The sequence below is a fragment of the Pelophylax lessonae genome (assembly GCF_965119305.1).
Source record: "Pelophylax lessonae genome assembly, chromosome: 4".
Classification (NCBI taxonomy): domain Eukaryota; kingdom Metazoa; phylum Chordata; class Amphibia; order Anura; family Ranidae; genus Pelophylax; species Pelophylax lessonae.
Genome location: NC_138771.1, coordinates 593,887,856 through 593,911,665, shown reverse-complemented (window position 1 = coordinate 593,911,665; position 23,810 = coordinate 593,887,856). Strand labels below are relative to the sequence as shown.

The 23,810-nt window shown below is 44.1% G+C and overlaps 1 protein-coding gene across 1 annotated transcript; it reads left to right on the top strand.

The window, feature by feature from the left end:
- Positions 1–1,008: 1,008 nt before the first annotated feature.
- On the top strand, positions 1,009–1,695 carry LOC309551925 (uncharacterized protein; the record flags this gene model as incomplete). Its single annotated transcript, XM_082252646.1, has 1 exon — positions 1,009–1,695. One exon carries the CDS (start codon positions 1,009–1,011, stop codon positions 1,693–1,695), a length of 687 nt encoding a protein of 228 aa, XP_082108772.1.
- Between the last annotated feature and the right edge of the window lie 22,115 nt (positions 1,696–23,810).

The following is a 23,810-nucleotide window of genomic DNA, read 5'->3' as shown; positions in this document are numbered from 1 at the left end:
TCGGGGGGGCGGCTTCCTCGCCTTCTCCGGCCGCAAAACGTAAAGGCTTATGTTGGCAGTTTAACGAGGCCACCTGCAAGTTTGGAACCTCCTGTCGCTTCAAGCATGAGTGTTCCAACTGCGGCGGAAATCACCCGTCGGCACGATGCTTTAAGCATGGGGGTGCAAAACATGCCGACGCTGGTAAGAGGGCGGACGCCGGTGAAAGTGGAAAGGTTGGCCAGGTTCCTAAGTAGGTACCCTGATCGGAAAGCAGCTGCTCTTTTGCTGGGGGGGTTTTCGCAAGGCTTTCGCATTCCTTGTTCTTTGTCGGTGGTTCCTCCTCCCGGGGGCAATTTAAGTTCCGCTAGGGCGCATTCGTCGGTGGTCTCGGCGAAGCTTATGAAGGAAGTTAGGTTGGGCAGGATGGCGGGCCCTTTCTCGTCTCCGCCTTTGCCGAATCTGGTGCTTTCCCCTCTGGGTGTGGTTCCAAAAAAGGAACCTAATAAGTTTAGACTCATTCACCATCTGTCTTATCCCCCTGGGGGGTCGGTGAATGACGCTATAGCGGAAGACTTATGCTCGGTTTCATACGTTTCGTTCGATAAAGCGGTGGCCTGGGTGCGTCGTTTTGGGCGGGGGGCCCTCATGGCGAAAACTGACGTTGAGGCTGCGTTTAGGTTGTTACCGGTGCACGCGGACAGCCTGCATCTTTTGGGTTGTGAATGGCAGGGTGGAATTTTCGTTGACCAATGTTTGCCTATGGGCTGCGCCATTTCTTGTTCGCTGTTTGAAACGTTCAGTTCCTTTTTGGAATGGGTTGTTAGGGATGTTTCTGGGTTGTCTTCCATAATTCATTATTTAGACGATTTTCTGGTGATAGGTCCTCCGGGGGAGGTGATGTGTGCAACGCTTTTGGCTACGGTCCAACAGTTGTTTGATTATTTTGGAGTCCCATTAGCCCCTGACAAGACTGAGGGGCCATGCACGGAACTGCGATTTCTGGGTATTGTCATTGATACGATGGCAATGGAATGCAGGCTTCCGGTTGACAAGCTATTGGACCTACGCGGAGTTATTGCAGGGACCTTGGCCACACGAAAAATTCAGCTGCGTGCCCTGCAGTCTCTGCTGGGAAAATTGAATTTTGCCTGCCGCATTATGCCCATGGGGCGGGTGTTTTGCCGGAGGTTGGCGGCTGCCACGGCGGGTGTCAGGGCGCCGCATCATTACATTCGCCTATCCAAAGAGCATCGTGATGACTTGCAGGTTTGGGATTTGTTCTTGAGCTCCTTTAACGGCCGTTCGGTTTGGTTGGAAGCTCCGGTGTCGAACTTTGACCTGGAGCTGTTTACTGACGCGGCAGGCTCGGGGGGTTTTGCGGCCTATTTCCAGGGGCAATGGTGTGCGGGGGAGTGGCCGGCCTCCTGGCGAGATTCTGACTTCATTCGTAACTTGGTTCTGTTGGAATTATTTCCCATTGTGTTGGCCGTGGAGTTGTGGGGTCAGGATTTCAGAAATAAGAGGGTCCGTTTTCATTGTGATAACCTGGGTGTAGTTCAGTCGATTAACAGCATTACTGCTTCTTCACCACCGGTTATTAGGTTGCTTCGCCACCTGGTGCTCAAATGTTTGCTTCTGAATTCTTTTTTGTATGCTGTGCATGTTCCGGGTGTTGACAATTCGGTGGCTGATGCTCTTTCTCGCTTCCAGTGAGACAGGTTTCGGAGGTTGGCACCGGATGCGGAGCAGCAAGGCCTGCTGTGTCCCGGGGAGCTGTGGAACATCGTCTCGCCGCAGTAATGGATTTGGTTCGAGTGTCAGTTTGTCCTTCCACTTGGACGGCCTACGAGAGGGTCTGGGCGACGTGGCATCAGATGGTGAGTGAGGTGGGGGGTCTTTCTGGTGATCGGGATCGGTTGTTCCTGCTCCTATATTTTGTGAGCTTGAATTTTGAACAGCGTGTGTCTATTTCTACGTTACGCCGCAAAATGGCGGCCTTGGCCTTCTATTTTCAGTTGTGGGGGGTTGCCGATGTAACCAAACATTTCCTTGTTCAAAAGGCCTTGAAGGGTTATGCGAGGGGTACTCGTTCGATTGATTCCAGGCGCCCGGTTTCCTTTGATGCGTTGTCCCGGTTGGTGGAATGCTTGCCGGGTGTGTGTTCTGCAGACCAGGAGGTGGAACTCTTCAGGACGGCGTTTAATTTGGCGTTCTTTGGAGCTTTTCGGATTAGCGAATTGGTGAGTATTTCCAGACGGGGGAATGGGGGATTGCAGTTGGAGGATGTTTGTTTGCATCCGGACAAGCTTCTAATCCGGATACGCAGGTCAAAAACGGACCAGCTGGGCCGAGGGGCTTGTGTTGAGCTAGGGGTGGTTCCGGGGTCCTCGCTTTGCCCCATAGCTGCGGTGCGGCATTGGTTGCAGGTGCGCTCCGCTCAACAGGGTCCTCTGTTTTTACGGGCTGATGGCACGGCCCTCTCACGTTTTCAATTTACGGCTGTCTTCCGGAAGTGCTTGGGGGCAGCCGGTTTTCAGGGGATGGATTTCTCCTCTCACTCTTTCCGCATCGGAGCCGCCACGGAAGCGGCTCGGTGGGGCCTTGGGGATCGGGCCCTTCGAAAAATTGGGCGTTGGGAGTCCAGGCGATTTCGCTCGTATGTCCGTCCGCATTTGTTGTGATGCGGCAGATGGGATCTGTTCTGTTCTGGTCGGGGCCCGGGGGAGGTCATTTAGTGAATGTTCGTTACGTGTATGCTGGTGTTTTTTCTTTGTTTTTCTCTGTGGGTTTTTGTGTATGTACTCAGGATGTATGTTGGTATGTACCCCTCCTTATGTTTTACAGGAGCCACGGAAGTCTTGGCCTGGATTTTAGGACATTCTTATGTGGTCTGGGGTGCTCGGAGGGCAGCTGTTAGGCCAGAGGGGCGCCAATTGGGTTTGAGCAGGGAGGAGGTAAAGGTTAGATGGATTGGGGTCTCAGGCATGCTGTGGTCCCGTGTCCTCCCTGAAGTCCATCGTTGCACCCGTCTTGAGCGGCCGCCCGACATACTTTTGTTGCATGCGGGCGGCAATGATCTGGGCCTCCGTTCCTCCAGGGAGCTGATTAGGGATGTCAAGCTGGACTTCCTGAGGCTGCGGACGCTTTTTCCGCAGACTGTGGTGGTGTGGTCGGACATTTTCGCCCGCACTTCTTGGCGCCTGGCTCGTTCGGTGACTAGCCTGAACAAAGCCAGGATTAAGGTGAATAGGGCGGTGGCCAAGTTTGTTGTGCGTAACGGGGGACTGGCGATCCGGCATCTTGAGCTGGAGCAGGACCCGGCCCTTTATCTTAGGGGTGACGGGGTTCATTTGAACGCGGTTGGTATCGACCTGTGGACTTTAGGTCTGCAGGAAGGTATCCAGAGGGCGCTGTGGGTTTGGAGGGCTACACGGCCATAAGGGGTCATGCCCGTGTGCTGTGGCTGGGGTTTTAGGGTCTTGGAGGGCTGTGACTACTTGGAAAGGGAATATGGAGGGGTAGGGCCCATCTTAGGTATGGGTGGACCTACCCCTGGCAACGTCAGTAGGTGGTATCAAGGGATCCCAATGGTTCATAGTCCTTGAGCTGGTGCAGTGGCGGCTGAGGGCCTGGAGGTCTATTGGGGTCAGGGATACAGCCAGGGGGGAAGTCAAGTTGCCTTCCAAGATCCTAAATGGTCATTCGCTTTAAAATTTTGGTATTGGATTTTTTTGTTGAATAATGGTAATTCTTTGCTAGCTAGTGTTTTACTAGTTAGTTCTAATAAAGTTGGCTGCTATGGCCTTTTAAACCCAAAAAATGACTGTAGTGTCCTTTTTCGTTAGACAAGTAAAGGGGGGGTCTGTTGGTAAGTTTGGGTTGTATGGGGCAAGGAGCAGCCGCAGCATCGGCAATACCACAGTCAAGGGGGGAAGCCTGTAGATGGATGCACAGCAGTAAGCGGAAGGCTGGACATGACTGGGGTTTGCAGGGAAGGTTGCTACCCAGTGGGGGTTAACTTTTTTAAGGAAAAATTAAAGCAGGTGATTGGTTTTTGGGAAAGTGGGGCAGGGTGGGGCAAGGTGGGGTTAGCAGGGGCTAGTTTAGGGTGGGACCAGGGGTCCAGTCAGTTGGAGACCAGACAGCAATAGGAGAACTTCTCCCGCCCGCCCATCCCGTTGTAATGTCGGAGTGTGCAAACAAAAAAAAAAAAAAAAAAAAAATTCAAAACAAAAAAAAAATAAAAAATAAAACATGTGGTTATACGCAGTTAAAATAAAAAAAAAAAAAAAAAAAAAAAAAAAAAAACTACACGATATTTACTTATTTTACTGATGAAGGAATTTGTAATGTTTCTTGTCTGCGTTTGTTGTATGATGCACGTTGCACGCATACTGTGCTTGTCACTTTGTGTTTAGGATTTTGCTGTTTATCTAGGTTTTAGCTGGGGCACGGTTCGTGTGTTTTTCTTTGTCATGGCAGTGGCTGGGGTTTTAGGGTCTTGGAGGGCTGTGACTACTTGGAAAGGGAATATGGAGGGGTAGGGCCCATCTTAGGTATGGGTGGACCTACCCCTGGCAACGTCAGTAGGCGGTATCAAGGGATCCCAATGGTTCATAGTCCTTGAGCTGGTGCAGTGGCGGCTGAGGGCCTGGAGGTCTATTGGGGTCAGGGATACAGCCAGGGGGGAAGTCAAGTTGCCTTCCAAGATCCTAAATGGTCATTCGCTTTAAAATTTTGGTATTGGATTGTTTTGTTGAATAATGGTAATTCTTTGCTAGCTAGTGTTTTACTAGTTAGTTCTAATAAAGTTGGCTGCTATGGCCTTTTAAACCCAAAAAATGACTGTAGTGTCCTTTTTCGTTAGACAAGTAAAGGGGGGGGTCTGTTGGTAAGTTTGGGTTGTATGGGGCAAGGAGCAGCCGCAGCATCGGCAATACCACAGTCATGGTAAAGCGAATGTAGAGGTACAAGTTAAAAAAAAAAAAAAATAACAAACATGTCCACACTTACCTGCTCTGTGCAACGGAATTACACAGAGCAGCCTCGAACCTCCTCTTATCGATCCCCAGCTGAGGCTCCTGGCTCCTCCTCTCTGTCCAGTACCCCCATGGGAAGCTGCCTGCATGCTCGCTCCCAAGCCCCGCTGCTGGACTCACCAACCCCCCGCTCCCTCATCACTGGCTTTAATTGGTAGCACTGGGAGCCAATGGCTACCGGTACCCCAGCAAAGCCAGCGAGACCCAGAAGTGAGCAGAGAGAAGAGCTGCAGACGTGCACAGTGCTGGATGGAGTGAGGGCTTAGGGACATAAAAGGGGGGTGAGCAGAGATGCTGATGCCTAAACATTTTTTACCTTAATACAAGGAATGCAATAAGGTAGAAAATGTTTAGGCTTTAGAGCAGGGATCCTTAAACTACGGCCTTCCAGCTGTTGCGGAACTACACATCCCATGAGGCATTGTAAGACTCTGACATTCATAGACATGACTAGGCATGATGGAAAATGTAGTTACTGAACAACTGGAGGGCCATAGTTTTAGGAACCCTGCTTTAGAGCCACTATAATGTTGCTGTTTACATTAAAGTCTCAAAGCAGGAGCAGGCAGAGAGGAGATCATTGTGGAGTGTGAGCTCCTGGGGTCAGTGTCCGAGGACTGTGTGGATTATTGGAGCCTGCGCGCTGGGAATTGACCTCCTCCTATCTCCAGCATCTTCTTGTACACAGTGTTTGGCCATCTTCATTGGCTGGGACTGGAAGAGGGTACAAAGGGATCGGACCAGCCAGCAGAGCTGGTCATCTCAGTTTACATTGGGGAACGCTGAGAGAAGGCAGATTTCAGCTGTTGTAAAAGGCGGAGCTGATTGAGCGTAACCACTGATAACTTTCTGTCCAGTTCTAGCTTCAATCTATTGATCGTGGATCATTTAAGGATTATTGCAAGGCAATTAACCCATTTAAATCTGGTGAGTTTATCATCCAAAGGGGAGCACTTCACGAGGTGTGGTGACTAGGTCAATAGATGTGATTACCCTAAATACCCTCAGACAATAGAGTGTCTTCATCACTGTTAAACACCTGGTAGAAGGATTTGGATCGCACAGACCTTTTTCTGCTTAAAACGTTAAGCGCTGTTAATACTGGACTAACTATTTTGTTTTTTCAGTATCTGTTATGGAATTTGTGCAATTTTATAGTAGCGGCTTTTTCACTGTTTAGAATTTATGATCACTAGGTTAGTTTTATGGTCTGACTGTCTACCATACATCAAAGTATCAAATACATTTGAAACGTTTCTTAGGGCTCTTTCACACGGGCGATCCGATCAGATCCGCCTGTCAGTTTTTTAGGCGGATCTGATCGGATCCTCCATGCAGCTCTATGGGGCAGCGGATGTCAGCGGATGCCATCCGTATCCGATCCTGTCCGTGAAATATGGACAGATGGAAACCCTATTTTTCCATCCGTTCAGGGATCGGATAGGATCGGATCGGATGAGAGCGGACAGGCAGTCCGCTCTCATCCGATCCCCCATAGAGAGCAGTGGGAGCTGTGACACCTCCCTCTCCGCACTGCATGCGGAGACGGAGCTGTCATCCGCCGGCTCAGCGGGGATCGGCGGATCGATCCCCACCGAGCAGCACGGATCCGTGTGAAAGAGCCCTTAGTGTCCACTCACACCAGTGTGACTTGTCATGTTGACTTGACAGTTTCAAATCACATGACATGTGGCACCCTATTGTCCACATTAGAAGCGGTCAAATCAGTGCAACTCAGACTCCATTGGAGTCGCACTAATTTTGAAAGTAGTTCCTGCACTACTTTTTTGCAAGTTCAGGTGTGACTTGCATAGACATCTGCCCCTGAAGTAGCACTGAAATTCTATCGCACTACATCAAGTAAAGTAGCATGATTTCAATGTTGTGATTGGTGTGACTTACTGTGCATAAAAAAATACCTAATGAAAGCATAAAAAGTTGCATAAACAGACATATGAAAGAGAAATGCAGGCAGTACCATAGATAACAAATGTCCTCTACTGTATAAGAGCCTGTATATGAGTGTATACAAGTCCACAAGTAACATCTAATAAGATGTACTTTGCAGATCTTTGCTGTTTTCCCTGTTTTAATGTATAAATCCTTACGCTTTTAGAATTATTACTGCCTCAGCCAGAACTGTATGTGGAACAAGAAGATCCACAGAACATGTAATCAGCTACTCCCATCTTGTAACGAAGGAAAGGCCCAACCTGCTTCCTGCTTACACAGCCCTCCCGCAGAACTCCTCGATCCCAGCCTGACAATGGGTGATTAGGAGGAGACTTAGCAGCCAGCTCTCTGGAGGGTAATGCTGCCAGTTTCATGGAAGTTGGATGACGTGAGTGGATGATGGGTAAGTTATAAAGTGAACCTGAATTATATGGTGATATTGACCTAACCTCTACTGCCATTTTACAAGGCTTTGCCCCTCCCTCATTTCCTGCATGACCTGGTTTCCTCCCTCATCTCTCATGTCTGTCACCGCTATGTTGATCCAAACAGAAATTCACATTTTAAACTGTTCACTGAACAACCTCTTTATAGTTTCCAGTTTGTTAACTGACACTAATTTCCAATGAATGGATTCACACAGGTATGGCACATGGTAAAAAGACACCAAAGATTTTAAACCATGAAATGTTTAATGTTGCAGTATGTTAACCACCTGTATCACCATGATAGGATTTATCACTTTCATAACCCAGTATACAATACCAAGATTGACCGAAAATATTTTTGCTTGGCGTTAAAAATGAACTTATGGTCGGCTATGGACATATAAACATTTGCACATTCTTAACATGCAGTTAATTAATGTTTTAAGTTGTTACTTACCTCAGTAACTGCAGGCACTATGGAGCAATTCATGCTCAAAGTTCTCAGCAAAGACACTGAAGTCCTGTTATAGTCAATTTCTCAAGTTAAAGTGATTGTAAAGTCTTTCCTATTATTATAACAAACATGTTATACTTACCTGCCCTGTGTAGTGGTTTTGCACAGGGCAGCCCCGATCCTACTCTTCTCGGGTGTCTGGCTGGAGCTCCTGGCCCCTCCCTTCTTTCGAGTGTCCCCACAGCAAGCAGCTTGCTATGATGGCACCCGAGCCGAGCTGGAGCTCTGTGTATCAATTCAGACACAAAACTGCCGTTCAGCCCCACTCCTCTCTCTCCTAATTGGCTAACTGAGTTTGGCTGACAGCAGCAGGAGCCAATGGCGCCACTGTTGTGTCTCAGCCAATCAGGAGGGAGAGTCCTGGATGGCTGAGGGATTTGTGGACATCGCTGGATAGAGAAAACCTTCTGACAACTCCTTTAATCATGAAGATTCATCTGAAAATTTGGACAGAAGACATTTATGCCATACAGGTGCTTCCCACCTGCTGAGTAGGCCTTGGTTTTCATTGCTCCCCTAGATGTCATCAACACCACTAATCCCGTTTCCGGTCAAACAAGATCTTTTATGGCAATGGCAGCACCCCAATCCAGTGAGACACTTTAATAGCCTGGCTATTGAATCAGCTGGACTAGAGGTGCAGGGATTCTCATCTGAGGTAGATCAGACCTTGGTGAAGACTACAAGACCATGAACGCTACATATGAGGGGATATGAAGGAAGTTTGATAGGTTTGCTCAGCAAAGTTTTCTCTCCTGTGTCCCCAGTTCTAGCCAATATCCTGGACATTTTACACATTTTACAATCAGCGCTTGTATCAGGCCTGGCATACAATTCCATTAAAATACAGGTCTCTGCCATTTTATCCTTTATTCAGGCTGCAGATGGGTGGAAGAGCCATTGAACAAATTCTTAATGCAGGCAGTAATCCATAAACGACCACCAAGGAAATCCTTGTTCCCTTTATGGGACTTAGGCTTGGTTCTGAAAGCACTAGTACAGGCATCCTTTGCTCCAATAGCTTCAATTCCATTGTGGTTCTTAGTGGTAAAATTAGTTCCTCTGACAGCAGTTGCTTCAGACAGAAGGATATCTGAAGAAGACGTTCACATGACACTCACAGTACCGTCCTCCTTTCCTCAAGGGAATCCCCCTGAGGAAGCCACGTGGCCCTGTGGCGTAATGCATAGAGGAGGGGCAAGGAGGACGTCACTGTGATTGCACCCAGCGGGAGAAATTGCAGACGAGCGGCTGGTGTCACGGAGGCTACATACTGCATTGATTTATCAAGCGAGGTCAGAGTGGTGCACTACAAGCTTTCTAAAAATGCGATTAGTGATTTGTTGACATTTTTATGACAATTTTTTGTGCAATGTTTTTGTTTTTTTTAAGGATTGCACAGAAGGAGTGGTGAGCACATACACAACAATTTATATTGGATTGTTTTTTCAATTTTTTGTTTTTCAATGTATTTTTTTCTTTTGAGGATATACCATGTAACAAGGAGTGTATATCGTGTGTATATATATATATATATGTATATTCACTTGTCACTTTATTTGTGAACACTGATATTGGGATTGTTGAAATTTAATGTGAGATAAGAAGTTGACAATATTGTAGGCATTTTTTTATTTATTTATTTTTTGTTTTTTTATTTGCACACACACATTTATTACATAAGCACTTGATGTTATACAGTATGTGCATTATAGAGTGATACTGGTAGTATCTGTTTAGAAGGAGGCTTTAAGGTTGATTTAGAAGTGCATTGATGAATTGTAATTACTTTGCACAGAGTATGGGAGTGTGAGAAGTGCCTGCTGCTGATAATATCAGGTGATTGCTATAGGTTGTTCGCAATGGTGTTTGTTTGTTTTATCTGTCAGTGGAGAGCTGTCTTTTGGAAAATCATTCAAAATATTGGCTAATGGGACCAGTAACAGCTTGTGCATATGGTGACACTGGTCATCTACTTCCCCTAATTGGGATGCCGACAACCTGGTTGCTTTGTTCTGGCTGTGTGCTCCTGAGCTTTATATTGAGTTACATCATTAATCACTGAACGACGTGGATCCTGAGGAAGCATTATTTTGGTGAAACGCGTTGAACTATTAAACCTTTTTTCAATCATGTAATATTTATTCTGTCATGTCATCCTATAATTATGTGATATTTGCCACTATATTTGAAAGACGTTGGCATTTATATACTTTAAAAATGTTGTTTTAACACGACTTTACATTTATAATAAAGTCTCCTTTTATTAATAAAGTATTTTTTATTTGACAAAATTGTTACATCACTTGTAATGGCACATTTATAATCCCTTGTTTGTGAGTTTTGATAGGCTTATATGTGGAAAAATATACTCTTATTTCTTCATATTGGTAGCCCAGGAGAGACATGCCCTCTTATGTTGGTGGTCAGTGACACAGCATTCTTATTCCATTGGACTGTCTCACTGATTTGCTATAGTCTGGGGTTCTTTGGACCCCAGGATGATCCCACAATGACAACCATATGTCCCACTGCCAGATATTGGTGCAGCAAGACCACTTGGATATGCCTCCCAATCCCTGTTCTAGATAAGGTGGAGTTCAGAAAGGCAGCAATGGGCTAACAGGTGGATGCACTCATCAAAAGATTGTGATTCAAAGCAGCAGAGCAAAGTAACATATCTTTATCTTGCTAACTGCTGACTCAATACATTTGTCTCTTCTGGTTTCATTTCTGGAATTCTTCATAGGGTTGTTTCTTGTAAATGATTTAAATGCTGCTTACCCTCTTGCAGTTACTGAACTGTTACTGAACTGCTAATGAGCAATCACAAATCTTCAATGACTGTCATGGTATTTGAATATATCGTAATCTGGGGGTTCATGGGTTCAAATCATATCCTGGTGTCAGATGCTGAAACCCTCTTCTGAGCCCCTGGCACTAGATCTGGGTTGGGACTCTTGGATAGGGTGATCTGCAAAAACAATTTATGCTGGTGTGTATTATTGGATATAAATTGAACGTACTTTATTAATAACTAATGTAAGTTCTTTAATTTAACTAAACATCAGCCTCTTGCAAAGCTCAGATTAGGAAAGGTAGGGTCAGAACAGGTCTGAGGATATAGCCAATGCATTTGAGGATCTCACAACCACTTAAGAGCTTCCAGTTGTTTTTTTTTTTTGGTATACTGGAGAACAAAAAGTATAAAAGGTTGCCAGCCTGTGTTCTCTCTAATCTTCATTTTATATTCTTGATGTCTAGTATACTTAAATGACTTCTATGTGGGAGTTCTGGAAAGTGTAGAAAAGTGTGTACTACATAATGAACACATCCTCAGTCAATTAATTTACAAAGGTCACATTAAAATCAGGAAGCCATGTTGGATGAACTTTGTTAAGTCTATAAAACGCCCAAGATCCCTTGGGGCATTAGCTGGTGACATCATGTGTGTTTCCCATATTAACCATTGAGATCTTCAGTAAGCATTCCCAGGCTACTGAAATATAAAACATAAATTTTGGGGGTAACTCGGGCAGTTCCGTCACATTGTAGGCCAGTTCTGTAACCTAGTCCTGGAAAAAAAAAAATCAAAAATTCCCGTTTATCAGAATTTCAGTAGCTATCTAGAAGAATGAGGAAAGATGACAGTGAGAGGTGGGGGCAGGAGGACCTAGTAGAGGACATGAAAGAAAAGTGAAAGGAAGGTTTGGGAACACAGAAAGTTCAGCCACGAGGCAATAGCAATAGCTTGTTTTTGCAGACAGGGAAATAAGTTAACTAGAATAAACTGGATGGTGACCATACAGTATATGGAACAATAAGGCCTCTTGCAAACTTCAGCTTGAAAAAGCTCAGTACAGCTTTTTTTTCTTTTTACTGAGCTAAAATGCCGCCCAATAATTGTAATGGGCCTTTGAACACAGGCGCGTAAACAAGCTCCAGGCATTCTTCAGTAAAAAAACAAAATAGAAAAATCTGCTTTTTTGGTCAGCAATTTACACCTCATGCACACAAATGGCCATTTACCTATTGTGCAGAATAAGAAATCGAGAATACGTTTTTGCGCTTTTGGGAATACATATATGCAAAAATGCGTGTAAATACCTGCAAATACTTACAAAAAAAAAAAAGTCTGAAAAAGTAGTTGCTTAAACAGGAGCAAGAGGCCTGAACAATGAACAGTTAATTGTTTGTTTTAAATGATCTTTTACTCAAAAATGATTGCTTAAAGCGGAGTTCCACCCTAAAATAAAACTTACCTCCATCTTCATGCCCGGGGTCACCTGAAAAACAAATGGATAATCGCAATTTTTTTTTTTTACTTACCTGGTTTAGAAGAAAATATACTTACCTAACTTCCTCTTCCCCACCTCGGCGGCCACGGCGATTCGTCACTTCCTGGCTTTGCAATGATTCCTGGGAGCTGAACGTCATCGCTCCCAGGAATCAATGCGCCTGCACCGGCCCTGACGTCAGTTCCGGTGCAGGCGCCGTCATACCTTGCTAAAAAGCTTCTGGGCATGCCCAGAAGCTGTGCAGGGATGACACTGCGGCACCGGAAGTGACGGCGGGGCCGGTGCAGTGCATCGTGGGACCGAAGAAGACGGAAGAGGACGCAGAAGAGGATCGCGCTGGCTTCAAGCTGCCCACAACTGAGATGGCAGCGCTGGACAATACTTTTTCAAGGTAAGTATTTCTTCTAAAAGGTAAGTGCAACCCGGGACAGATCAGAGGCTAGCCATTGTGGAATGTACTAGCCCTGACTGTCCCGGGGGTATTTTTATTAAAAAAAGTATTCCCAGGGTGGAACTCCGCTTTAAAGTGGTTGTATACTGGAAAAAAAAAAAAAAAAAAAAAAACCCTGCAAGACAAAGGCATAATGAGCTAGTATGCATCGCATACTAGCTCATTATGAAATACTTACCTTAAAACGAAGCCCTGACACGGACCACTGGACACCGCTGTGGGAGCTGTCATGCTCCCTCGGCATCTCTTCTGGGTTCGGCGGCTCCGGCGCTGTGAGTGGCCGAACCTCGATCACGTCATTTTCCGGCAAGTGCCTGGCATGGAACTCTGAAGGTCCGCCGGACCTTAAGAGCGCATGCGCCGCTAGCATCAGCGGCTGCATGCAGGGCAAATATTTCCTAAACCGTGCAGGTTTAGGAGAAAATAATTGTACCTACAGGTAAGCCTTATTATAGGCTTACCTGTAGGTAAAAGTCACAAAAATCAGTATACTACCGCTTTTACACAAAAAAGAGAGTATTGATTTAGTCGTCTTCTCTTCTCTGATTTGATCAGTACCAATCATTTTATTTTGTATAAAGCGATTGATTTTTGTTCAATCTGATTTTATTGAAAAAAATATAGGTAAAGACATACTTGAATAAAGGAGAAGCGAAAAGTTATCATGAATAACATGAGGTAGGAATAATATTATCACTCAAACAGGTGCGAGGCACCTATACTAGCATCAAAGATAGTCATGTTCAATATTAAGGCTTCGTAAGGGTGCAGGGAATCGTATCCCTGATTTAAGAGAATCGCCAGGAGTTCCACTTTAAAGTACAAGCTGTCTGCTGTTGGTTGAAGGTGGGACTTGTAGTTTTCTCATTCACAGTTTCCTGTGAATGTTTGATGTGGCTGTGCGGGCGCATCCGGATTTGAATTGTGACAGCAGGTACATGGAAAGGATCCCCATCCCACTGTCACAGGGGAGGGAGTATATGCTGTCTAGTAACAGCACAGTGGCTAAGTGGTTAGCACTTCTGCCTATTAGCGGTAGGGTCGTTGGTTCAAATATCTACCATGGCACTACCTGCCTGGAGTTTGCATGTTCTCCATGTGCCTGTATGGGGTTCCTCCTGCACTCCAAAGACATGCTAGTCAGTTAAGTAACCATAGTTAATGAATGTGAGTTAGGGACCTTGGATTGTAAGCTCCTTGAGGCAGGGACTGATGTGAATGTATAATAAATATGTAAAGTATGTGCAGTTGACGGTGTTATATAAGTACCTGTTTTAAATAACATGTTACACCCTGAATATGGGTGTAACACGTTACTACAGGTGTGATCATTTTTTTCCCCTGATGAAGTCACGTGGTGTGTGACGTAACAAGTAGGGCGGCACCTGAGGGTTCGCAGACCAGAAGTGACATCATACCAGGAAGAGTAATGTTTTAGTGAATGCTGTGTTACTTTATTTTACATGTAAGCGCATTATTTTATATAAATAAAATTGTTTACATGTGGTTTTACACTATTGGAGGCATCCTCTTCATTCCTACATAGCACGGGAGTAACCAACATTGCGGCCAAGGTGCTCTTAAAGGAACCAGCACACCTGTCCTCCGGAAAGTACATCCAACAAGGATACAAGCACCCTAGTGAGAGGTAGGCCATACTACAGGACGGTCCTCACTGGATAACAGCAGAAGGTCAGGAGCTGGATATGATTACACAGGCGTTGTAACATATCATTAAGGTGAGAGCACTGGGAGCACAAAGGTGATGGAAGTGGTCACAGAAGCACTGGATATATTGTATTCCTCAATAAGGACTTCACATTATTTAAAGAATAATTGTCACTTTAATTTTATACAAACTGGCACGTTGGATATCATGAATTGGCATGGGTAATATACAGTGATATATCACATAACTGTTTGTTATATGCTTATGTAACATTTTCTTTTTTTTTTTTTTATCTTTATTTTCAGTTTGTAACAAATCACAGAGATAGAGAAAAAAGGAATAAAACACTGTATGGGAAAACAGATAACAAGGGGGAGGCTAAATAGCGCCACTCACCCGCAAACATAGCCAAGCAAGTCTACATGTAAGGCACAAATTGGCAATGGTGAGGCCATGCATCCAAGATATAGGACGGGCTGCCTGAAGTCGGTAGCAGACTGTGGCCATGGGTGTCCGAGTGGCCATGCCAGCGAGCAGTATCGGCCCCAGGGGACCACGAGCCAGGGCTCACCCAGAGGGAGGGGGGCATAAAGACCTCCAACAGACCTCCCCCCTGCGCGCCCCCCCCCGGCCCGGTGTTCGCCCATATATGTCCCTGTCACCCAAGTTGGGCGGCAGGGAGGGGTTGGCAATAGGGCGAGTCCCATCAAGTGAGACAGGCAGCGTCTGAGCCGTCACTCTCAGCCCAGAAGGCCGACAGTCTCAACGCCGGCAGCCCGCATGGCATAATTTTACATTTTGTTATATATTACATATTGGTGTTTGGTACGATTTACGTTATCATTAGGTGGTAGCACTGCACTTATTTTAATCTAATACGTGTTACTAAAGGTGGACCTATCCTTTCAATAAACGTTTTTGAGCCTGGAGTTCAGCTTTAAATGATAGAAGCCAGAGGGTAAGCATGAAAGCCAGGCAATTGGCGTTTTCAGAAAATAGTTCAGCAAGGGTAGCTTCTGTTTCTCTCTTGACAGGTTTCTTTTAATTGGAACCTTCACTAACTAGGGAATTGCCCACCTGGAACAATTTAGCAGTTTCTGACTTCACTTGATACATGCCTGTACCGCATCTTTACTGTACTTTAGTGGCGATGCCAAAGTGCTGGCAAGTGTGCACATTCACACTTCACTGAACTGAGCGAACGTAATAGGAGCGACAGTTTCGCTTCCCACCCCCATTCACTGCCTTTGCAGCTTAAAGTGGGAGTAAACGTCCATCTCTTTCTTGTACCTATAGGTAAGCCTAGAATGAGGCTTACCTATAGGTACTGTAAAAATCTCCTAAATGTTCACCATTTAGGAGATATTTACTGTACATGCAGCTGGTAACGTCACCAGCGCATGCGCTCTGAAGGAACGGGCACCATCGCGGCTCCCGCCACTCACACAGCTGGAGTCCGCAAACCCGGAAGAAAGACCAGGTGAAGATAGAAGTGGCCTCCAGCGGCCTCACAGCACCCTGTACCAAGTGATTAGCTGCAGCCAATCACAGATCACTAGTGATCACAACTGTCATGAATGTAACACATTCATGACAGCTGAAAACTTTGCTGTTACAATGATCTTCATTCAAATAAAAAAAGAAAAATCCATGATCACCCACTCAGAGTAGTACAGTGTTGCTATAGTGATACTGAACTACTCTAATTTAAGAATGTAAAAAAAAAGAAAAAAAAAAAGAAAAAAAAAAAAGTTTTAAAAATGTAATAAAAAAATAATATATTATTATTTTTTTTAATACTATCACCAGTCAGTGTCCCTGATCACTGCCACATTCGTCACATGATGATGCTGTACTGCTCTGATGGGGCACAGTGTGGAAAAAACAATTATGAATAAAAACGTATTACTGTATATTCAATTTCTTCATTTTCAAAAACATTGTGACAGAAAAAAATTACAATTTCAAAAAAACTCACCATGCCTCTTACTAAATGCCTAAGACTTTTTCTACTTTCCAAAAAGGGGGAATTTGTAATGTCCTGGCATTTTAAGGCCTCAAGAAATGAGATAGTACCGTGTTTCCCCGAAAGTAAGACCTACCCCGAAAATAAGCCCTAGTTTAGTGTATGAAAAATCATAGGATGCACTTTATTAGTGTTTTAAAAAATGTCCAATGTGTGTTTTTGTAATATAATACTGTGAAATACCTTCCTTGGATCGCCACTCTGTTCTCAGCTGATTCTGTCTTTCTCCTCTCATACCGTAGCTGTCAGAGGGGGATCTCAGCCCCTCCCCTCTGCAGTGTACACAGAAGCGCCGGTATTAGATTAGAATTGTGGGAAATACCATCGATACATCGTCCCTTCCGTGACCCCCAGCTGTCAGCGGGGGAGAAGAGGGCGGCAGACCAGCTATGCCCAGAGCAGCGATGTAGAAGGTATTTCACACTATTGTAATCTAATCTAATCTGCGCTTCTGTGTAAACTGCAGAGGGGAGGGGCTGGGATCCCCCTCTGACAGCCATGGCATGAGAGGAGTAAGGCAGGAGAGAGTGGGAGACACAGCAGTGATGTAATGAAGGTATTTTACACTATTGTATTACAAAAACACACATATATAAAACACTAATAAAGTGCATCCTGGGATTTTATATACACTAAACTAGGTTCACACTGAATTCTTGGCACGCAGGGAGGGCAGAGAGGGACAGGACAGAACATTATAAGACCTACCCCGAAAATAAGCCCTACTGTGTCTTTTGGTGCCAAAATTAATATAAGACCCGGGCTTATTTTCGGGGAAACATGGTACATCAGATGCTATAACTTTCATACAAACAAATGTACACTTATTGGAAATTTTCTTTTACCAAAAACATGTAGCAGAATATATTTTGGCCTAAATTTATGGCAAAATTTGAGTTTATTGGATATTTTTTAAAACAGTAAAATAGAAAATATTTTTTTTTTTAATATTCAAAATTTTTCAGTTTGTATCACAAAAAATAAAAAACCCAGTGGTGATCAAATACCACCAAAAGAAAGCTCTATTTGTGTGAAAAAAATTATAAAGATTTCATTTGTGTAGAGTATTGCATGTCTGCACACCTGCCAGTAAAATAGCACAGTGCTGAATATCAAAAAATGCCCTGGTCATGAAGGGGGTAAAATGATTGGATTCAGGCAAACAGAAAACACAAAAAAAGGCCCTGAAAAGCATGCTATTAGCATAATATGGTTCCCCCTGTGTTTATTGTGAGCACTTGCTTTAGCCCTTTTCTAGTACAAGCAATACCTGGAAAGTCTTCCCATATAACTAAAGCAATGGCTCCATCCACTGGTGAATATGACTAACTTTAATATTAGTATAAGTACAAAAAAAAAAATCAAAATCAATAAATGTCTGTCTACTGGGTCTTTAAAGGGCACATGTGCATTAATTAAAATAAAATACAATAAAACAGTAGTTGAATGGGCATAAATCAGAAGACAAAAGTTGTCTTTAAAGCCTCCTATGGTTATACTTTTTTTTTTTTTTTTTTTCCTCCCAGGGATTTTTACAGTACCAATCAATTATTGTAAAATCCTCCCACAGTTACCTAAGAAAGTACAAATTTATCATAGGTTCCTATAAATATAATAACATTTTTTTTAGCTTTTCATTAGCCTGTGAGGCTTAGTCAGCCATTGTCGTGACACCCCGAGTCTCCCACAATCCTCCAAGACACACCAAATCAGATGTTTAGTCATGTTGTCTATTTATAAAAACAAATTGCTGTTTGAATACCTAATGCATTCTCACATCCGTCACAAATAATTGCTGTAATGTCTGAAATTGATTTACTCCTATTATCATCGGCTCCACCTAGTGGCCATAATGCAGTGTTTTCCTGATTGCGTTTTACAGAAGAAAATGTAATTATAGCTATTAGAATAGATAGAGCTGATGATCATAGGAAATAAACAGCTTAACAGATAATATGGTGATTACTTGTGTGTTATTTGAGACATGCACACAGCTTCTTTTTTTTTTTTTTTATAAATAGACCACTAAGTATGGAAACCCTTACTCTCATTTAGAACATGAAAAGAGTGGAGGCCCATCCACTATTTACATGTCAAAGTAGAAATAGAGTAAGCAAGGGTTACATAGTTAGTCAGGTTGAAAAAAGACACAAGTCCATCTCGCTCAACCAATAAAAAACAAAAAACAGTAATGAAAACCCAAGCATAAAATCCCATATACACAATCATATACCCGCAGTTGATCCAGAGGAAGGCGAAAACCCCCCAGCAAAGCATGATCCAATTTTGTTACAGCAGGGGAAAAAAAATCCTTCCTGATCCCCTGAGAGGAAATCGGATATTCCCTGGATCAACTTTACCTATAAATATTAGTACCCATTTATATTATGTACACCTAGGAAAGAATCCAGGCCTTTCTTAAAGCAATCTAGTGAGCTGGCCAGAACCACCTCTGGAGGGAGTCTATTCCACATTTTCACAGCTCTTACGGTGAAGAAACCTTTCCGTATTTGGAAACAAAATCTGTTTTCCTCTAGATGTAAAGAGTGCCCCTTGTCCTCTGTGTTGACCTTAACGTGAACAACTCAACACCAAGTTCACTATATGGACCCCTTATGTATTTGTACATGTTGATCATATCCCCCCTTAATCTCCTCTTCTCAAGAGAGAATAAATTCAGTTTCTCTCATCTTTTCTCATAGCTGAGCTCCTCCCTGCCTCTTATCAGTTTGGTTGCCCTTCTCTGCACTTTCTCCAGTTCCCCAATATTCTTTTTGAGAACTGCCACCCAAACCTTAACTGCATATTCCAGATGAGGTCTTACTAATGATTTGTACAGGGGCAAAATTATATCTCTCTCTCTCTGGAGTCCATGCCTCTGTTAATACAAGAAAGGACTTTGCTTGCTTTGGAAACTGCAGCTTGGCATTGCATGCTATTATTAAGCTTATGATCTACCAGAACACCCAGATCCTTCTCCACTATGGATTCCCCCAGTTCTACTCCACCTAGTATGTATGATACATGAATATTCTTAGCCCCAAAGTGCATAACTTTACATTTATCAACATTAAACCTCATTTGCCACATAGTTGCCCAATAAAAAAATGCATTGAGGTCAGCTTGTAAGTTGGAGACATCCTGTAAATAAGTTATTCCACTGCAAAGCTTGGTGTCCTCTGCAAAGACTGAAATGGTACTTTTAATCCCAGACCCTATATCATTTATAAACATATTAAAAAGTAAGGGTCCCAACACTGAACCTTGGGGTACACCACGGATAACCTTAGACCATTCAGAGTAAGATTTATTAACCACTACTCTCTGAATTTTATCTTTCAGCCAATTTTCTATCCATTTACAAACTGATCTTTCCAAGCCTGTAGACTTTACTTTACACATTAGCCGTGAGTGGGGAACTGTGTCAAATGCTTTTGCAAAATCCAAGTACACTACGTCCACAGCCACCCCTCTGTCCAAGGTTTTACTTACCTCCTCATAAAAAGAAATCAGGTTTGTTTGACAACTTCTGTCTTTCATGAATCCATGTTGTCTGTTGCTTAAAATATTTTTTTCCAGCAAGAACTCATCTATGTGGTCTTTTATTAAACTCTCCAGTATCTTCCCGACTATAGACGTTAAACTAATAGGTCTATAGTTACTTGGCAAAGACTTGGATTTCTTTTTAGATATAGGCACCACATTGGCCCTACGCCAATCCAGTTTATACTATTCCAGTCCTTAACGAGTCCCTTAAAATTAGAAACACAGGCTGTGAAATTACAGCGCTCAATTCTTTTAAGATGCATAGGTTGAAGCCATCTGGTCCAGGTGCTTTATCCACCCTTATTCTTAAGTTATAACCCCTATCAATTTTTTTGTCATCTGTGTCCAATTGGTAAGATTTCCTTTCACTTCCTGTCCCATAGCCAAAACAGGAAGTGAAAGGAAATCCCTCCAAACTGAATAAATCCTGGGTTTTCATCTGGGTCACTATAACTAGTGTCTCCATTGGACAATTTTTTATTCCTGTTCTGGTGACAACTCAAAATTTGGGAATTTTATTTCACTTTCAGTGATAACAGTAAATAGGACAATTATAGAGACTTACTCCCTAACGGGGGCATAGACAGTAGTAAACACCTGACAGGTGTTTTAACCCCCCTCTACTTTAGCCAAAACGAATGTAGTGCCACCCCCATAAGAGCCACTAAGTAAATGCCCAGAATTATTGTTCCCAGTAATTGCCCTGTAGCCAGGCACGCAATTCTGATCACTCTTCAGACTCATTACCCAGTCTAGGTGTATGCTTTTTCTGGATGTTTTAAGTAAAATTTGAACTTGGAAAGGTAGTGGGTAATTGTAGGATACTCTAATAAACCTTAGTAACAATTTGAAGACACTGAACTTTCTCCTTTAGAACAATGAGCCGAGTCCTTGCACAAGTAAATGATGGACTGAGATTTTAAGTAGCAAAGTGAGTAGATTAATTTTTCTCCTGGACACCTGAGCAAAGTCAGTTTACTAAAAATTTAATGGACAGAGCTCTTCAGGACACCAGACACAATGTCTCCTTTAACCACTTAAGCCCCAGAAGATTTTACCCCCTTCCTGACCAGGGTTTTTTTTGCGATTTTTTACTGCGTGATTTTAACGGACAATTGCACAGTCGTGCGACGCTGTACCTAAACAAATTTCACGTCCTTTTTTTTCCCACAAACAGAGCTTTCTTTTGGTGGTATTTGATCACCTGTGCGATTTTTTTTTTATGCGCTATAAACAAAAAAAAGCGTAAATTTTGCAAAAATAACAATATTTTTCACATTTTTTTATATGAAATTCCCCAAAAAAAAATGTAAAAATCAAAATTTTTTTAACATTTTCGGCCAATTTGTTTTATGCTACATATGTTGGGAAAAAAAATCGCAAAAAGCGTATTTCGATTGGTTTGCGCAAAAGTTATCACGTTTACTAACAAAGGGAAAGATTTTTGTCATTTTTGGTGTTTTCTTTTTAACGAGTAATGGTGGCGATCTGCGATTTTTTTTGCGGGACTGCGACATTGCGGCGGACAGATCGGACCCTTGACTGACATTTTTGACACTTTTGGGGTTACCAGTGACATTACTGCAGTAATCAGTGCTATACATATGCACTGTTACTGTAAAAATGACACTGGCAGGGAAGGTGTTAACTGTATTGGAGAGGAAGGGGTTAAGTGTGTCCTAGGGGCGTGTTTCTAACTGTAGTGGGACATGTCTACTATTGTAAAAACAGAGATCAACGGTTCTACATAGTAGAACCGTCTGATCTCCATTTTTACACAGGGGAGAATGACAGGCGGCTTGTTTACATAAGCCGCCCGCCTTTCTCCCGCTCTACCGACGATCGTAGTGTGACCGGCGGACATTGGGTCTGCGGGTCACACGCGCGGACTCTTCAGTGAACGAGCCGGGGTGGGCGCGCGCTCGCCCGCTATTGGCTCACAAACCGGTCACAGGCTAGTGACGTATATACTGTATACGTCACTTTGCCTAGCCGGGGCTGACCACCGCAGTATATCTACTTGCGGCGGTCGGCAAGCGGTTAAATATGCTGATTCTAGCATAAGAGGGATGGCAACAGACACAGTCTCTAGGATTTCTCACAGCAGTCTGTACTCACTAATGTCCTTGGATAATTGGTTGCCTCCTTCCATTATCTTTCAGACACTTTCATCCCATGATACCAGACTGGATCCTTTAACGACAGCTTCAGGAAACCCTCAGCAAGGAAAGCCTCATTGAACCTGCAGCCCTCCCCCCAGGGATTGGCCAGGGCTGCATAAATTTTCAGCTGCCGATTAGACTTTCCCTGCCCATTATCTTCCAAAATATTTCTGGACAAACCGGGGGTAGCAGTCAATCCTGCAGCCACTGAAACACAGAACAGACTAAAACAACCAAACACAGCCTCACTGATTACATTGAGCCAAACTAAATTTGCCTAATCCTATAACCATATCTAGAAGGGTGCTACATTCCCTCCCCCTGCCAAAAATAGGTTGTGTCCTCGTTGTCCTGAGCGTACAAGCTCATGTCAAATAGTACTCAAGAAAAAGAATGTAGTAGCTCCTGAAGATGGAGGTGGCAAAGGGAAGTTAACCACTTGCCGACCGCTTACCGCATATATACTGCGGCAGGATGGCTCTCCCAGGCAAACCAACGTAAGGGAATGTCGGTCGCTTGGTGGCAGCTAGGGGGCGAGCACCCGCCCCCCATTGTCAGCATGGAAGCCGATGCACGGGTCAGGCGGCTCCGATTGCTGCCTGATACCCGTGATCGTTCCCCGCTGAGAGAGAATAACGGTCAGCTGTTGTAAACACAGCCGACCGTTCTTCTCCCTGGTCATAGAGCCCATGTGATCCTTCTATATAGGATCACATGTCTCTATGGTAATTTCAGAAGCCACGCCCCCCACAGTTAGAATCACTCCCCTAGGCTCACATTTAACCCCTTGATCACCCACAGGGTTAACTTCTTCCCTGCCAATGTCATTATTACAGTAACAGTGCATATTTTTAGCACTGATTACTGTAGTAATGTCACTGGTACCCCCAAAAGTATCAAAACAGGAGTGTGTAATGTACAGAATCCAGTCGGCAGGACTAGTATGTAATGTATAGAATGCAAGGGACAGGAGTGGGTATTGTATAGATTGCAGGGGACAGGAGTATGTAATGTACAGAATCCAGGTGGCAGGAGTGTGTAATGTATAGAATGCAGGGGACAGGAGTGTGTAATGTATAGAATTCAGGGGGCAGGAGTATGTAATGTACAGAATCCAGGTGGCAGGAGTGTGTAATGTATAGAATGCAGGGGACAGGAGTGTGTAATGTACAGAATGCAGGGGACAGGAGTATGTAATGTATTGAATGCAGGGGATATGAGTGTGTAATGTACAGAATGCAGGGGACAGTAGTGTGTAATGTACAGAATGCAGGGGGTGGCTCCATCCATTCCCCCAATCCCATCCTTGCTCCATCCACCATCCTGATCCCATTCCAGCTCCATCCACCACTCTGATTCAATCCCGGCTCCATCCACCACTCCGGTCCAATCCTGGCTCCATCCATCCCCCGATCTCATCCCAATTCTATCAGTTCCTTGATCTCATCCCAGCTCCATCCATCCCCCGATCCCATCCCGGCTCCATCCATCCCCAGATCCCATTCCGGCTCCATTCATCCTGTAGCTGGCAAGCTAAAACCTGTCCTATGTTGCTAATATGACTTACATGTCCGGCCCTCCTGCTTCCTGGTTCGCGTCCTCCGGCCAACTGATTGGCCGGAGGCGCGATTACATCACTCCCGCGACTGCGCGCGTTAGCTGCCGTTCACGGCACTGGGCTCTGAAGGAACGGCACGGGTGGCCGTTCCTTCAGAGCGCATGCGCCGATGACGTCATCAGCA